Genomic DNA, 17,850 nt, shown 5'->3' with positions numbered 1-17,850 from the left:
GAGCAAATGCAGCGACTAGGGTTGAGTGGCACAACTTCTAAAATGGCCTCTTTAATTTTATCATGTGGTGAAAGACTGGTCAAATGCTCCATACCAAGCAGTGGGCTTACTTTCGGGTGGTGCATTCTGCTGCTGAGGCTGATGCTGGCGATGAGGAGGATGTAGTTGGTCATCCGATGCACGGTTCCTAGAATGGCGCTGCTGATCATCCAACACGCGGTCTCTGACATGGTGCTGCTGATCATCTGCCATGTGACCCCGGACATGACGCTGCTGATCGTCCAGCGCGTGACCTCCGATATGGCGCTGCTGATCGTCCAGCATGCGGCCTCTGGTGTGACACTGCTGGTCATCTGATGCACGACTTCTGCCGTGGTGCTGCTGTTCGTCCATCAAGTGGCCTCTGGGCTGGTATGCGGGCGCACCCCGTGCCCTCCTCTGCTGCGGGTTTATCTGCGACAGCTGCTGGAACTGCGCCTGCCGGTTTCTTGGCCCACCCCTGGAACCAGCAGTAGGAACATCCAGTTACCCATAAATCCCCCATTGTGCTGACAACACAAAGCACATGGGCACCTTTTGCATTTCACCTCTATCGAAATACGGTCACTGTGGCCTTGGAATCAGCAGCCAAATGCCAAAGCCACTGGGCCACCCTGGTCGGTTGTACACAAATCTAACTGTCTGTAAGAGCATCATCACACAGCCAGTTTCAACTGCCAGTCAAATGAATGGCAGGCAGATGCTGTTCTGTCACAAGGCACTTTTCCACAAATATCAGTTCAACCTCTAAATCGCTTATTTGTTTTGTTTATTTCTTCATTTATGCATTCCTTATGTACTGCCAATACCACGCCAGGTACAGCCTATTCATAAATAAGAGTGTGCTTGCATGCTGGTACTTCTATTTAAAACATGATTTCCAATATATATTTTACTGAATTACAATTTCTATGCAAGCTTTGTGCCCAGTGTACACCACAGTTGAATGCAGCACAATGTCCAGAGAATCTAGCAGAAGCGCGCTTGGCTTTGGTGCTTGACCACAGTTTTTCTGTCACCACTTGTGTGCCCTTGCATGTTTAGTATATGCATTCAGTGAGCACATGTTTTAAATTAAGGACTGCCCTAGCCGGGACAGCACAGCAAACTTTCATGCAATTTTAGAGCACAGGGCAGTGGAAAACATTGTCAACTCGCTCAATATAGCAGCTCCACTAACTGCCATCTTGTCGGTTGACCTGTTCAACTGAACTGCTGTTGAAGGCTTAACGGCAGTTTGCAATCCTATGTAACATCAATAAAAGCCAAGAAACAGAGGTATATGTCTCTTTCCATACAGGCTATGAATGGAAAAGAAAGGTAAGAAAAAAGCCTCCTCAAATGAGAGCAGTGATGCAGTCTGTTTAAGTACATTTAATGAGCTTCAACACAAAATGAAAGGCTCAATTCTTAATCGCAGACAAAGCAGAATTAAGTACTTTCTGCAAACCTTGTTTCAACCCCTGAATCACGTGGCCACGCCAGCTGTAGCCTATTAATTTAATAAATAAGGTTCATTCATGTTTCGCCTCTGAAGCACAACTCACTACAGTCGCCGACCGATTTTTCGAACTCGAAGGGACCCAAAAAAATGGTCCGAACAACCGCACAGTCCGAAAAATCCATGAAGTACAAAAATCACTTTATTGAGATGAAATTGCTTAAAAATGTCACTGATTTTACCTTGCGGAAAATTTCTCTTGCTGGTGACGATTTGCGCCTGTATTTCCGCCAAGGTTGTGCTTTCACTGTACACGCAAGACAAAGGTCACCGCATTTAGTAGGAATACTTCCCACGCTTCTTTTTGACGGACCCGGCGGGGCCATGCTGTCCACAACCCGAGTGTGTACCACACCGCTCGTTAAACACACGCAAAGATAGGGCCCTTTTCTTTCAAAGCAGCGGAACCGTCGGACGCAATCACAAAACGGCGAACAGATGTAACTTCGTGAACACTGAGCACCACTCGGTCAACGCAGTCAGAGTAACCCAAGTGACGAAAATGCGAATGGCGAAAGTATGAGACCCGCCGCGGTGGCTCAGTGGTTAGGGCGCTCGGCTACTGATCCGGAGTACCCGGGTTGGAACCCGACCGCGATGGCCGCGTTTCGATGGAGGCGAAACGCAAAGGCACCAGTGTGCTGTGCGATGTCAGGTGGTCGAAATTATTCCAGAGCCATCCATTACGGCACCTCTTTCTTCTCTCAGTACCTTCTTTATCCCTTCCCGCCGAGATATGAGATACCCGCGACAACGCCGGCGAGAAAAGCAAGTTGGCGGCGATGACAATCCGGCTACCACCTCGAAGTGTCAGAGACCGCAGGGACCTCTACTGGCAACAATGAGGTACCGAAAGTGTGTCACGCCAAGCCAACTGCAGGCTACATCCACCTCAATCCAAGATGGCGCCTTTTGCGCCGGCGAAAAGCCAAAAAGATGGCCGATTTTGGCCCGCAGGCGACTGAAATTAGTTTGAAAAATCGAACTTGCAGACTTTTGAAGTCCGAAATATCCGTCGCGAATATGTATGCGCTTTTATGGGGTGAGTGACGGTGCCTCATCGAGGTCCGAAATATGCTACAAGTCCAAATTATTGGGGTACGAATTACCCGTCGGCTACTGTAGTCTATTAATACAAGCTTGTTAATTCGACCTCCATTAATTTGATAAGGCTCCCAAAAGGGAGGCCGCATCTAGGAATGACCAACACGGCAAGTCGTCATCAAAATAGCCCTCCTGAAATCTGAATTGCACACTGCAGAATTGCCCGCGCACTTCTGACACGCATGCAATGGCTGGCATGACCGAAATCAGATGGGTCTTATCTCCGAGAATTGTCCGACCGCGTAGTTTCAGTTTTGATTTTCTGAGCCTCACGCCAGCCCGTGGTGATGGTGGCTATTCAGCACGCATCACCAGCCAACTGAGCCCAGCTGTGTGCCATTTAGGAGACTGATTTATGGTGCTGCAAGTTTCCCTTGCTCGCTCCCATCAACATCATGCTTCCAGTGTGCAGAAACTGTGTGCTCGTCACGGGCAGTTAGCTCTTTGTACAGTGCGGCTTCCTTACAAGGGACGCAGCCGCTTGTGAGGGGGCTTCCTCGCTACCACGTCACACCGTGAAGGATGCTGGGAAGGCCCTGGTGATTTTGCAGCAGTGCTCCCTCGACACTCTTGACAGTGCTCGTCTCAAAAGCAGGCGACCATTACCCAGTCTTTCACCAAATAGATTGGCTGTGATGCAAGCGGTTCTTATCAGCTTTTATTCGGGGTCATTCAATAATTCGACCTTCAGATAAATCGAAGATTTCTTCTGGTCCCTTGAAGTTTGAATAAACGAGCTTTTACTGTATTTCTATGTGCCACACAAACATGAGAAGCCTGCACAAGAGGAGCGGGGTACACAAATTAACACTCAGTGAAGTTTACCACAAGCATCCCTAGCATTTTGCAAGGCCAAAATTTGACAGCCACCTGTTTTCTTTCTTTTTAGTTCACAGCAAGAGACCTAAACGAGCGTGGCTAAATTCACAAAATGCTGTAGCCTCAAAAGCTCCTGTTAAGTTCATGAAGGTGACTATGTGGTGAAACTACAGGGGCTTGAAGTTTCATGCCTCTTTGTACTAGCGAAAGCCAAAAAGTTCGGTTGGGTCGCTTTTCTCGCACAGAGAAAAGTGACAACATATGCACAGGTCATGCATAAAACATGTCCCCGTTTGAAGACACAAGCCTGCATGACACAGCTCCTGTTCTACATACCTAGCATCAGGATTCTGCCACTGCGTGCGATTGCCACGGTCTCTCTTGCGATCCTGACGATCGAGAGCGGCCGCCACACTCTTCTCTTCACCATCACCGTTCTTCCTCCGGGGGCGCGGACAGTCCTTGGCACGGTGACCAATCTTGCCGCATGAGCGGCACCCTCGGTCGTTGGGTGGCTCTCCATCAGTCAGCTGCTGCCGGTCGAAGAAGTACTCCTAAAATGGGGCAAACAAAATGGACAATTGGAAAACAAAGGACAATGTCCAGGGCAATAATTAGACATTGAAAGGCATTACATGCACATACTAATGAACTGTGCATAATGTGGACTGCAGAAATATACTTAAAAGCAGTACTGCTTAATATATAAGACACCAGAAGCTGTTGGAAAAAGCATATGGACTGAAGACGATTGCACGGTTTTATGACGTAAGCAATCAATATGCCAAGATGCATTTAGCAGAGATTTATACAGTAAAAGCTCGTTAATTCGAATCCCACGGGAACGCCAATGCAGTTGGGATTAACTGAAGTTCGAAGTAATGAAAGTGAACAGAACATGAAGCACACTGCGATCAGAAAGCAGACGGGTAGTCGATTTGATTGTTCTAAAATCTTCAGTCATCATATCTGGCTTTTCTTTCCGGAAGAAAATGGCCAACACCTTAATTCTGTTCGGCCACATTCATTGGAGGACTTGACGATGAACGGCAAAGCGGCGGCAGCGTCCAGCCGAGGCAAAGGTCCCGAGTGCTCTGCCCTGCTCGAGCCCATCGCCTTGCCTTTCTTGCGCAAGGTAAGGTGGTGACGCTGCAGCCAGAACCTACTGGAAGGCCCCCCCTCTCCTCATTCTAAATTGAAGAGGCAGGCAGCGTTCAGCGCATCCCAATTTGCACACCGGAGTCGCAAAGGGCATGCAACCGCCGCCTGTGAACACAGTCGCAAGGCTGTCAAGGAGTGTGCAACCATCTTACGATTGCCACTTTTCGGCCTAAACAATAGCGCAACCTCCGCGACTCGCAAATTCAAACTTGGTGTCACGGAGGTTGCGTGACCGCTTAGGTCGTAAAGTGAAAGCCACCAGGGCGGCTGCACTTGGAAATATTTCCCAGCCTTCTGACCCCAAGTCGCAAACTGCCAAACCACTGAGCATGCTTTTTGGTGATATCCTGTTGCGATAATGTGCTAGCATCAACTTCACGCGTGGTATCTATCTCCTCTCTGAGGTGTTTTGGCGTGATAATTATCGCAGACGGATGACATTTCCAAATCAATACACCGTGTAGTTTGACCACGATGGCTGCAACCGATCACATGGAATGTGGCGCGAACGGTACTGGAAAACTGAGACAAAGATGCACAGCACATATACATAGTGCACTACAACGTGGTTTCGGATTCGGAGTGCCGGAGATGCTGCGACTTGCCCGATTTTCTGTATCCCACGACTGGTCGCTTCATTCATCGCTCAATAACAAAAGCTAACACAGCATGCTACTGAAGCATTCGAGATAAATCTTTAAAAACAAGCCTGGTAAAAGTCTTCGAGGTAATACTTAGTTACCGTCACCATGCTGCAGCTAACACAGAGAGAGCCCCCTGTTACGTCTCGCCTACGACGCGCGGTATAGCCGGCGCGGATGCAACAAATGCCGCGGCTTCGTTCATCGCTGCCGCAACGCCTCCTGCCAAGCGCGTCCAGGCAGGTTTCAGTGCCACGTGTCGTCGTGCGTGCGTGTGTGTGTGTGTGCATGCTGGTGCCCACGCTTGTCAAAGCGCGGCAGCCGGGGAGAGGAGCTCCCCAACTGGGAGGCGAGGAGGTCTGACCGGCGCCGGCCCGGCGGACGCGCCCGTCACGTCTGTTCATGTCCGTGCGTCGCCGTCTTGTGCGACTCATCCCAAGCCGCTCCTTCTTGCCCTCGACTCCGAGGGTATATAAAGGGAGCTGCCCCGGACGCCAGAGAGACTTCGATTTCTTCCTGCGAGTAACGTGGTCGCCCTGACCGGCTGCTCTTTGGCGATGCCAGAATAAACAAGTTGTTCTGTTGCCAGTCGACTCATCCTTTGCCGGGACCTTCGGATGTTTCCAGCTTTGCTCCAGGCCGCCAGGCCAACGCTACCCTTGGGGCTTGCAACCCTTTTGCAACAACTGGTGGCAGCGGTGGGATCCCGACAACGGAGGCCAGCAGCGAAGATATGCGGTCAACTGTATGCTGAGCAGCACAACGACCATCCGGGAGCAGTGCAACGAGCCCTGTGTGATGACTGGTTGCCTGCAGCGGAACGACTGCGCTGAATTCTTGGCTGCGAGGTTTGGTGAGTGCGGGACTTTCTTCTTCTGTGTTTTGCCAGGCTTTTGTTAGTGTCAGAAACAGAGCTGGTAATTGTGGTTGTCGTTGCTGCCGGGTTAGTTTGCGGCAAGACAATAGTAGGCAGTAGAGAAAGCAGCATTCGGAGCAGCCATGGATTTGAAGTCGTTGCGCAAACCGAAATTGCTGGAGCTTGCAAGAGAGTTGGGTCTGGATGTCTCAGACAAACTCAGAAAACCAGAACTGCTAAGGGCTATTCTTGAGTTGGAGGCTGAGGATGACGAGCTGTCGGAATGCCTTGAGACCATTGAGAAAGACGAGCGCGAACGTAAAGAACAAAAAGAGAAAGACGAGCGCGAACGTAAAGAACAAAAAGAGAAAGACGAGCGCGAACGTAAAGAACAAAAAGAGAAAGACGAGCGCGAACGTAAAGAGCAAAAAGAGAAAGAAGAGCGCGACTACGCTTTAGAAATGAAGCGTCTCGAGGTAGAGATGGAACGCGCTCGTAATGGAAGTCAGGCACACGGTGCAGGAGAACGTGTATCGTTCAAAATGACTGACCTGATGCGGCCGTTTAAGCTTGGAGAGGACATTGGTTTGTTCCTGGTTAACTTTGAGCGAACGTGCGAGAAGCAGGGGTTCTCTCGGGAAACGTGGCCACAGCGCTTGCTCACTTTGTTACCCGGCGAGGCGGCCGACGTAGTCGCTCGCTTGAAGAGAGAGGAGGCAGAGGATTTCGACCAAGTGAAATCGAGTCTGCTAAAAAAGTACAGGCTGTCAGCGGAGGCGTTCCGTCGGAAGTTTCGGGAAAATGAAAAAGGCAGAAGCGAGTCATATACAGAGTTTGCCTACAGGCTTATGTCAAACATGCAGGAGTGGCTCAAAGAAGAGAAAGCGTTTGGTGACCACGAGAAAATTCTGCAGTGTTTCGGGCTGGAACAGTTTTACAGTCGGTTACCTGAGAACGTGCGGTACTGGGTCTTGGATAGGCCAGACGTTAGTACAGTGGCTAAAGCCGCCGAGCTAGCCGAGGAGTTTGTGACGCGTCGGGCTCGCGGAGCTAAGGACGGTCAAAAGGGTGAATTTGGCTCCAAGTCTGAGAGGCCGAAGTTCACACCCATGAGAGCAAGGGGGGACACACGTAGTGCGGATGCGAGTGAAAGCAGTCCGACCGAACGTAAGGAGACGGCGGCAGCCGAAGCCGAACGCAGAAAGCGGTTCGAGACGAGGCAAGCGCGCGTGTGTTATACGTGTCAGAAGCCGGGTCACTTTTCGGCGCAGTGTCCAGAAACAAAAACAAAAGTCGTGTTTTTGTCATTATGCAGCACTGACGAGAACATGAAGCTTCTCGAGCCTTACATGCGAGACTTCCTCGTGAACGGGAAAGAGTGCCGAGTGCTTCGTGATTCCGCAGCTACAATGGATGTAGTTCACCCCTCTTACGTAGAACCCGATATGTTCACGGGCGAGTGCGCATGGATCAAGCAAGCCGTGGAAGCTCACAGCGTGTGTCTGCCCGTAGCAAAAGTGGTTATTGAAGGACCTTTCGGAGCAATTGAGACGGAGGCCGCAGTGTCATCTATGCTGCCCCCCCAGTACCCGTACCTATTTTCGAACAGGTCCGATCACCTCCTGCGCGAGAAGGGGCTTTTGTTTGGTGAGGCTAGCGTTCAGGCCTTAACCAGATCGAGAGTTCGGGAGCTCGCTGCAAAGGCGGTAGTTGCGGGGCCGACGTTGTCGAACAATGAGAAAGGGTCGGAGGCCCAGCAAGCTGATATTCAGAGCACGTCCGAACTGGATAAAATTGAGCCTGTAGCGTTGAAGGCACCAGGTACTGGAGAGGAAATGCCCGACACGGGAAAGTTAGAAGAGCTTCCGGTCGAGCTTCCGGGACTAAGCTCAGTGACGAACAGGGAAGACACCGATCAGGTCATTAGTGACTTAATCATTAAAGCACCGCTGTCGCCTGAGCAGAAAACCGAACTACACCAACTCTTACAACAGTTTCAAGGTCAGTTCTCTGAGAGGCCTGGTAGGACTTCTGTCCTTACTCATGATATAGAACTTACCTCCCCAGAGCCAGTACGATCCAAGGCGTACCGGGTGTCACCCCGCCAGCGCGATATTATGGAAGCTGAGGTAAAGAAAATGCTACAGCTCGGTGTTATTGAGGCGGGTGAGAGTGATTATACCTCCCCTTTGATTTTAGTTGAGGTACCGGGCAAGGAACCTCGTCCTTGCGTCGACTACCGCAGGCTTAATTCCATCACTAAGGATCAAATTTATCCGATCCCTAACATCGAGGAGCGCCTTGAGAAAGTTAGTAGCGCTCAGTTTATTTCCACCCTAGATCTTGTCAGGGGTTATTGGCAGGTTCCACTTACAGAAGAGGCTAGTAGGTATGCGGCGTTCATTTCACCAATGGGAACATTCCGTCCTAAAGTTTTGAGTTTTGGTTTGAAGAACGCGCCATACTGCTTTTCAAGCCTCATGGACAAAGTATTGCGGGGACAGGAAGAATTTGCTTTACCGTATTTAGACGACGTAGCGATATTCTCCGCATCCTGGTCTGAGCATATGGCACACTTGCGGGCAGTGCTAACCCGCCTGCGCGAAGCGGGCTTGACAGTCAAGGCTCCCAAGTGCCAATTAGCACAGGCTGAGGTTGTCTACCTCGGTCACGTGATTGGACAGGGTCGTCGCCGCCCCTCTGAAATAAAGGTGGCCGCTGTGCGAGACTTCCCGCAACCGCGCACGAAGACCGATATTCGGTCGTTCTTAGGTGTCGCCGGCTACTATCAGAGGTACATCCCCAGGTACTCCGATATTGCGGCTTCCCTGACGGATGCTCTAAGAAAAACAGAGCCCCAAACAGTCGTCTGGAGCGAGACAAAGGAAAGAGCTTTTAGCGCCCTAAAGAGCGCCCTAACAAGCCAACCTGTGCTACGATCGCCAGACTACACAAAAGGGTTCGTTGTTCAGTGCGATGCTAGTGAGCGAGGCATGGGCGTTGTACTGTGCCAACGGGAAAATGGAGAAGTGGAACACCCCGTCCTGTATGCTAGTCGTAAGCTGACCTGTCGTGAGCAGGCGTACAGCGCCACCGAGAAAGAGTGTGCGTGTCTCGTGTGGGCCGCTCAGAAATTGTCATGCTACCTAGCCGGCTCGAGGTTTATCATTGAGACGGATCACTGCCCTCTCCAATGGCTGCAGACCATCTCTCCCAAAAATGGCCGCCTCCTGCGCTGGAGCCTCGCTTTGCAACAATATTCCTTTGAGGTGCGTTACAAAAAGGGGAGTCTCAACGGTAACGCCGATGGCTTAAGTCGAAGCCCCTAACGTAGGAATCCGCCTCAAAGTTGTTGGTTACTGATGTTTTCTTCCTGAGGCAGGATTTTTAACATATTGCTTTTGTTTAGTGTTTCAAAGTGATTATGTGCTTTCTAGTGCAATTTTCCAATTTGTGGACGCGTTCTGAGTGCTGCTTGACTACTGTAAGGAACTAGGCAGTAGTATAAAAGGGGAAAGAGCCTGGCAGAGCTTAGTGAGGGTTGTCTCGTGCTTGCTGACTGAGCGGTTGCGTTTCGGCGTAGTTCTAACGCTTGCTGGGAACGAGCACAAAAATGGCAACTCTCCCGAAGTGACTTTGCAGTGTCCTGTGTGATCCTGAACATGAGAACGAGGCCTTCTCTGTGCGCTGCGCTCAAGCAACGTCGAGGGACGACCGGTTTCGATTATGAGCATCATCGAGCGACATCCCTCTGGACAGCGGATGCAGTCCCCTGACCATCGGGATCTCCTTCTCCCGGCGGGGCGGTCTGTTACGTCTCGCCTACGACGCGCGGTATAGCCGGCGCGGATGCAACGGATGCCGCGGCTTCGTTCATCGCTGCCGCAACGCCTCCCGCCAAGCGCGTCCAGGCAGGTTTCAGTGCCACGTGTCGTCGTGCGTGCGTGCGTGTGTGTGTGCATGCTGGTGCCCACGCTTGTCAAAGCGCGGCAGCCGGGGAGAGGAGCTCCCCAACTGGGAGGCGAGGAGGTCTGACCGGCGCCGGCCCGGCGGACGCGCCCGTCACGTCTGTTCATGTCCGTGCGTCGCCGTCTTGTGCGACTCATCCCAAGCCGCTCCTTCTTGCCCTCGACTCCGAGGGTATATAAAGGGAGCTGCCCCGGACGCCAGAGAGACTTCGATTTCTTCCTGCGAGTAACGTGGTCGCCCTGACCGGCTGCTCTTTGGCGATGCCAGAATAAACAAGTTGTTCTGTTGCCAGTCGACTCATCCTTTGCCGGGACCTTCGGATGTTTCCAGCTTTGCTCCAGGCCGCCAGGCCAACGCTACCCTTGGGGCTTGCAACCCTTTTGCAACACCCCATACCTGTTTATTCGGCCTTACAAATATTTTATCCTTTCCACACCTCCTCCAAAGACGTGGCGCAGCCTCACGGGAGCATTGGCGTGTGCCCAGGCGGCCCAGGCGAGGCGGCGCGTAGTTGGAATTATCTGTGGCACAACCCGTTCACATTCGAATTAAGAGGCTATAGTTTACACAGACTCGAATGGAGTGTGGACGGAACAAGTCATGCAGTTCGAATTATACAGACATTCGAATTAATGAGGTTTGAATTAGTGAGCTTTCACTGTATAAGAACAAGTGTGCTCCAGCATATCAGTGACACAACAAATCCAATAGCTTACCATAGCCGTCGAACATTCCTGGGGGAATTTGCGTACGGGTGTTCCAAACAGGGCCCGCCCTTTGATGAAGGCCTTCATTATGTATGTGTTCACTGCAAGGAGTGACCAAAATAAACAATTGAACTAATAAGAAAGACAAAAGCTACTGAGATAAGCAGCACTTTAGAGGTGCACCACGCATCCCCGTTTGCAATTCTCTCTGCCACAGCAACCATTGCAAGCCACCTCTGCAGCCTACCACCAACACAACCTCTCATGTGAGCACAGTACGGTCACCCTCACCCATTTTTTTGCAACGATGTCACAGAAAACAAAACCAGGAGCAAGCCGAAGCAAAAAAACCTTGCAGACTGTTACCATGCTTGTGTAACACAATCTTTAGTAACAGCAGTTTGCAGGCTTCCATGGCACACAGCAAGAGTAGAACTGAAGTAAGCGCCATTGTCAGCTTGTTTTATTTTAGCTTATTGGCTCCGGAAAATTCAGTGACGTCAGTCGTGGTGCAATTATATGCGTGACCACTTAAATCATGTCTCGTGTGGATGGTGCAAGCACTAGTTCACACTGCTGCACACAGAGAGTGGCACAAATCTACCAATGCAACGAACGGCACAATCACTAGTCTGTGCCGCTGCACACAGAGAACGCCACAGATCTGCGACACGGAAAAAGCGGCATCGCTCCCCTTTCTTTCGTGTTATGCTGCACACATTGAAGCCGCAGAATAGGGAAATGCACCTTTAACCGCTGATGCAGCAAAAAAAGTTTCTGTTGCAGATGGTGGCTGAGGAAACATAAGCTAGTCATGGCTGAAGACTCGGCTGAAGCTACACAAATTTGCTCTTCTATGAAAGAATAAACTTGCAACAAAAAATGCAGAAACTTACTCTTTTGAGACACTCCACTACCCAGGTTATGGTCCAGGTCAAAGGGATCTGTGAATAAAAGTCACACATCGCAGTCTTGTTTGTAGACGACAAATATGAACTTCGGTCCCAAAAAAAAGCAAGAAAACTCCAGACACAAAGTCGCTACTGTTGCAAGCAGACAGCCATCAAAATAAACTAATGAAAAGCTATGAATGCCAACTGGATGTCTGTAACAACCTTTGTTATTGTGCCAAGCTACTCATTCAAGGCTTCAAATAAGTTATCAAAATGAAACTACACTGCAGTAGTGCCCCTCGTACATATGGAGTAAATGCTAAGCTTCCAACAGCCTTTGGAAACTGTTGTGGAACACCATGGAGCTCCGCTCAGTTCGAATACCATTCCGAGTCACAAATGTAGGCATGTGCAAATATTCAATTAATTAGACTATTCGGTTGAATAGCAAAGTATTCGACATTCGATTCGATCTGAATGTTTGGTATTCGAAATCTCGAAGTATTCATCTTGAGTGAATAACATGTCTCGAACTCTTGCTGTGTGTGGTTTCGGTTTAGCATACCACCTCCGGGATGGCAACCCAGCACGCACGCAACTGAAGCCCCGACTCCGCTCCGCATGCCTACGCTCTCGCAAGTATGCTGGAGTCAGTCTGCACATGCTCACAGCTAAAGACACGCTGCGCTACTCGTGCATGTGCAAGCACTGTAACCGGCACGGCGGTGTGCATCAACAGAGAGATTTAGCATAGCGAAATTTGCTTCCCCGCATTGACTGGTCCCGACAGGACAGGCGTGCAAACATCTGACCGGCACCTGGCACCCTGTGGCGTCCTCAGGATGATCTGCGCATCTGTGTGTAAGGCAACTGTGTGTGTGTGTTGCCACAGATATGAAGCCTCCAGTCAGCATCACTTCTTTGATGAGCCCCTGAACTCACCTTCAATGGCGATGCACTGCGACGTCCACATTTTTTGCAGCCTTGTCACAGGTGCTCTCTGCCGGATGCTCACAACATGCTCCTGGAAGTTGAACTGCTCGGTGTAAAACTTGAGCATGCCTAGCCACAGCTCTCCGACTGATTCATTGTTCTGGCCAAATTCACTCCACACGTCTTGCTGCAGGGTTGGGACAAAGAGAGCAACAGTTAGCACACTGTGAAGGAGACCTGACACAAAAGTAATGCAGGCAGCTTCGTAGCAGACAGTGAAAAACAGATGGGACACAAGACATGACATATCCCTGTCACACCGCCGTCTCGAAGGTTCTCAAACCGATAGTTCTATCAGCTGGAAGACCAACTGAGCGCTGCTTAAGCGTGGCTCCGTTGGCCATCGAATCAATATTCTATCAAGTCAATGGAGCAGCGTGGACCTCTATCGAGATTTGAGGGCCTTTAAGGGGGCCAAGACAACGAATTTCCCTTCAAGAGTGATTAATACTATTGCACTGAATAAAAATTTTGTTTTCAACCATTACAGGTTCGGCTTGTTGTGCTGGCCGATTTCTAGCATGCCGTCAAAATTACTGGCGGCGACGGTGGCGCCACAACACCTTGGTGCGAGATGATGGAATCTCTCAATGGTGATCAGGTTTGCTGTGCAACAGCAGCACAAGCACAATGGTGAGAAAGTGCCCGTGTGACAAGGATATTACACGCGGCATTACCACTGATTTAAATTCAACGAAGCACAAGTATGGCATATATCGGCAGAGCGTAGAATTATAAAAGAGAAAGAAAAAGACACAAAGAAAGGCCAGAAATACAAAACCATGACCAAGGAATCGACGTACCTACCTGTTAGTCAATTAATTCGGTAACAGAAGCGAAGACAGCACACCGACGCAATTCCCTTTGTTCAGAGTGGATAAGAGCTGACAAAGAGCATTGCATCAGCAAGCATAGCGTCTTAATTTTTGCACACACTAAACTTGCGACATTCTTGAAGGTGTAACAAGATGAAGTATGAAATTTTTCTCAGTAACATGCACCAGCTGAAATTGGCACTCCTTCTCATACCTCGGCACACCAATGAACCTAGCAGTGAGAGGCTGCTCTGAGGAATGCACAAACACCGCGCAGCTCACCATTTTGTCTCAAATGAACCTCGCAACTTACACTAGTACTGATCCCATATCAACTTTCACTTACATTCTGAGGCAAGAAAAGCAGCAGACACCGTGCTTCAATTAACTGAGCATTGATGATAAAACAAGAAATACTGGCTATTCTCAGTCACAGACCAGAAAACCGAAGAATCAGTAAAAGGCATGCAAGGCAAAGCAGGACTCATCACTTACCAGACGGTCAATGTCATCAAAAAACCAGGCATTCCAGCCTTCAATGATCACCTCCGGCTTGGTTTCCCCCTCTGGAAAGAGCTGGAATGGACGAGAGCAAATTTCACTGCAAAGTTACCAAGGTATGATACATGCTTGGTCCATCCAACTTCAATGCCTGTCTTGATGCAAGTATGTTCACTCAGAAAGACGAAACCGGTTGCACGATGAAAAGAAAAATGCCACGACAGCATGCACAACATGAGGGTTCGGTCGTGAGAAAAGAAGTTCATCTCCACGTGTACAGAACCTATTTTGCACAAGCCAAAGGGTAGTAAACAAAACAATGCCACACTAGAACGTCGTGAAGACAAATTCAACAGCAAGACACCTAAAAATCACAACAGCTGACTAAAGCTGAATCTACTTTTCTTTCGCCATGTAAAGCAAACATTCAAGTGCCTATCACAAATCCAGAATAAAACAGTTATTCGTCAAACCCAGCACCTTCGTAAAATGTTTTCCTACAACCGCGGTGGCTCTACAAGCATACAGGTACCATAAAATCAGAGAATGCGAGCGGTGTAAAAATTGCACCACAAGCATTGTAGCAAAGGTGCGAGCAATACCTCCTGGAGCACCGGGATGACTGGTGGCTTGCACTGCTGGAGGTAGTGCAGTGTCATGAGGATGTACGCGTACGAGGACAGGCTTCCTCGAGATGCATCGCCAATGTCACATGTCTGAAAATTTCGTCAGGTCTAGTAAGTCAACATATCCAAAGCCAGGCTGTACAGGGAAGAACCGTTCAAAGATGCAGGTAAAGCAAGGACATAAGAACAACATACTATATACACCACTCTCTACTAAAATTTAACAGAACTACTTGATGTCTTTTGAATATTTCTGAAGACTGTTGAGCTACAACGTTTTCCTTAAAGAGACTAAGAAAAGTTTCAATAAAGGCATGAAGCTGGCATTAAAGGAAATTGGCTGCCAAATGTCAAGAGTGCCAGGATTTGTGCCTTTCTCATGCCATTACATCTGCAAGGATGCTGAAAGAAGCACGCACTAAGACGGCTAATAACAAAACACAGGCCAATACCGACGGTTTTATTGGCTTTTCTGAAATAAAGTTAAAATATGAGGCTTTAACTACAAGGATAAAAAAAAAAAAACATCTGCCTTACTCTAATTGCATTCAATTTTATGACACACCCAGTGCTTGTGCAGAGAGACGAAGATTAACATTATTAACCGCGCAGGCGCAGTTTGAATAGAACTATGCGACAGAGGGCCGTACCGAGCTCCACATGCACGCATACACGCACGTACAAAGTACTACAACGCAAAAGCACTGCCGAGCACCAACAGGTGCTCTGCATAAAACCCAAAAGGCCCAAGTCCCTTGCTTATGATTATCAACGCTATCAGTCACCCTTGCAAATTCTATTCTGAAATTGCAATGTCTATGGCACAAATCTGTCAGCTCTGAATAGACAACAGCACCCCTACCTTTGCAAAGTGCTTGAATGTGTAACCAAGTACTCGCACCCTATGGTCGATTTCACTGTAGGCTTTTAGAAGCCTTGTGTTGTGCTGTGCCTGCAATTAAGAAGAAGTGAAATATGAAGCAACAGAAAGCGATAGTCCACCCCACACAGAAAAAAATCCAAGCCTGGTTTTCTGCATGCAGACACCGAGTCCTTAAACCAATCGAGGTAATCAGCATAGAATGCATTTCAGCACCAGATACAATCTCTAGCAATGTCCCCTGGCAATATACACACCAAATTTTGGTCAAGGACATTACTACACATGGATCACCACGTGGTATTCGTCTATGACCACTAAATAATTTATAATTGAATTCCTTCTCGCATCTGCCTCAGTTTCGGTTTCAGCAGCTGTGCGATAACATTGAGGTCAAAGGAACATATAGGGCCTGTATTCCGAGTTTGTGTCATAATAAAAAGCGTCATAATCTGCCGCAGCTGGCACACCTGATTGGTTGAAACGCCGGAAGCGGATGTGGTGGTTCGGATGCAGTGAAAATGGTCAAAGAAACCAGATGGTGACGTCAAACACATAGCACACGCTGCCAATGCTCGACAGCCAACATGGCGGCGCACTCTGAAGTGGAGCCTCTCGCTTTGAAGTGAACTTGTCGATGTTACTTCGTTTTTCGGACCGTCAACTGGCTATAAACTGGGCAAGGGACTTTCACTTCGTCTTGTCTAGCCTATAAGAAATGATGTGCGATAAATCTGGCTTGTTTTTTATTTCGTTGGATGATTCGGTAGCTCCTAGGCATAACGAGCACTGGTTTGTTGCAGAAATTGTTTTCTTCATTCAAACCGGATGGCGCCACTGTCACCGGAGTTATCTCGTCTGCGTATGTTAAATGATGTAACATAAACCATATGTCCCGCAAAACGTTTGCGTTTACTGCGCGGAGACATGTATTTCCTATTCGAAAACTCTCTATTAGGTGTTGAAGCGTCCTGCATTATGGCCGTGTGTAATGCCTTGGCAGTGTGAAACCGCTCGCACGGATGGTAAGTCACCAGCGACGCGCTACTACACCGCCGCGTTTGACATGTCAAAGGTGGTTTTTCAGAGTTTCCTACAGTTTTCGATAAACCCCCGTGGTGTGGCTCTGCATTGAGTTTGCGAGTTAGCTTGCAAGTTAGTTTTCAGGCGTCAATGGGCATGCGTCCGCTTCGTACCATGGCGAACCGATGAAAACTTCGTCTGCGAAGTCTCCCAACGCACATATGAAAAGACACACAGGAAGATTTTTTTACCTCATCCCTTTTATTTATTTGCTGCAGAAAAATTAAAAACCAGACAACAGTACCTCGCGGTTCTTGCAGTGCTTGCATAAAAAGAATGAAAAACGTAAATTACCATCTGCAGAACCGTCAGATTACAGCACCAACTTAAACTTACATTCAGCGATGTTGCAGACGGCAAGTCGCCACGGCGTCTTCGCTCAGCACGGCACGGAGGGCGCATTGTGCAGTGAGTGAGTGCATGCTACAAATTTTCCACTCCGTTCCCTTTTCCTCAAGATAAATGTAAAACGCCGTGTTGTGCGAACAAGCTAGGTGCCTTTTATTTACCATAGGCGATCGACGGCTGTAGTGGCCGCCTTCTGTAACTGAAAAGCCATGCGTTGCAGAAGAGTGTCTGAATTATTGTTTATATTTGTTGAAGTCCATTGGGCAAATAAAGCAGCTTTGATATTACCCCTTTACAGTGGAATCCGATGCGCAACCAAACTTGTGGCTGAATGTTTCTTCTGTCGCATTGGTCGTGCTCCATTTCTCGGGAAAGAGCAAAAGTGCCGCTAGACGTTTTGCTACAGCAACCGCAACGCACTGACATTCTGCCGCCGCTCAGAGTGGCAACCGAACCGACATCCGCTTCCGGTGTTTCGACCAATCAGGTGTGGCCGCTGTGGCAGATTATGACACAAATTCGCAATACGGCCCCAGGTCACGTGAAGAACGAGAAAAACTGCGATACAATCGCTGCTTCTTCACTTGTGTTCGTGCTCTTGAGGCAGGCTGGCTATAGTGTTGTAATGAATTAAAACGATGAAGCAGTGATTGTATCGGACTTTTTCTATGCTTCACATGAGCTATACGGACCTTTGATGTCACAGCCACCGTTTGATTGTTGAAACCGGAACTGCAGAAAGAATAAATTCGACTATCAATTATGCAGTAGTCGTAGGCGAATACCCCATTGTGATCCATGTAAAGTAATGTCTTTTGCATCACTGCAAAGCCGAAAACCCGCAACAAACAGTCAGATGTCCATACTCCTTTAAAAACCAAAGCAAAAATAAAAAATAAATACATAGCACACAG

General features: G+C 48.8%; 1 protein-coding gene across 11 annotated transcripts in view; it reads right to left on the bottom strand.

Annotated features, from left to right (window-relative positions):
• LOC144110426 (terminal uridylyltransferase 7-like) overlaps positions 1–17,850 on the bottom strand; it is a 50,452-nt gene that overhangs the window by 5,195 nt on the left and 27,407 nt on the right. For all 11 annotated transcript variants that reach the window (XM_077643311.1, XM_077643316.1, XM_077643315.1 and 8 more), the window contains 8 exons: positions 15,488–15,577; positions 14,602–14,715; positions 13,994–14,074; positions 12,633–12,810; positions 11,694–11,741; positions 10,807–10,898; positions 3,800–4,017; positions 111–499 (listed from right to left, as the gene is read on the bottom strand). In XM_077643311.1, the coding sequence (XP_077499437.1) occupies positions 111–499; positions 3,800–4,017; positions 10,807–10,898; positions 11,694–11,741; positions 12,633–12,810; positions 13,994–14,074; positions 14,602–14,715; positions 15,488–15,577 (1,210 nt within the window). The remainder of the gene's footprint in view (positions 1–110; positions 500–3,799; positions 4,018–10,806; positions 10,899–11,693; positions 11,742–12,632; positions 12,811–13,993; positions 14,075–14,601; positions 14,716–15,487; positions 15,578–17,850) is intronic.

Source organism: Amblyomma americanum, chromosome 11, assembly GCF_052857255.1.
Source record: "Amblyomma americanum isolate KBUSLIRL-KWMA chromosome 11, ASM5285725v1, whole genome shotgun sequence".
NCBI classification, from domain to species: domain Eukaryota; kingdom Metazoa; phylum Arthropoda; class Arachnida; order Ixodida; family Ixodidae; genus Amblyomma; species Amblyomma americanum.
Note: the sequence above shows the minus strand (reverse complement) of the source record. Positions and strands in the feature narration are given on the sequence as shown.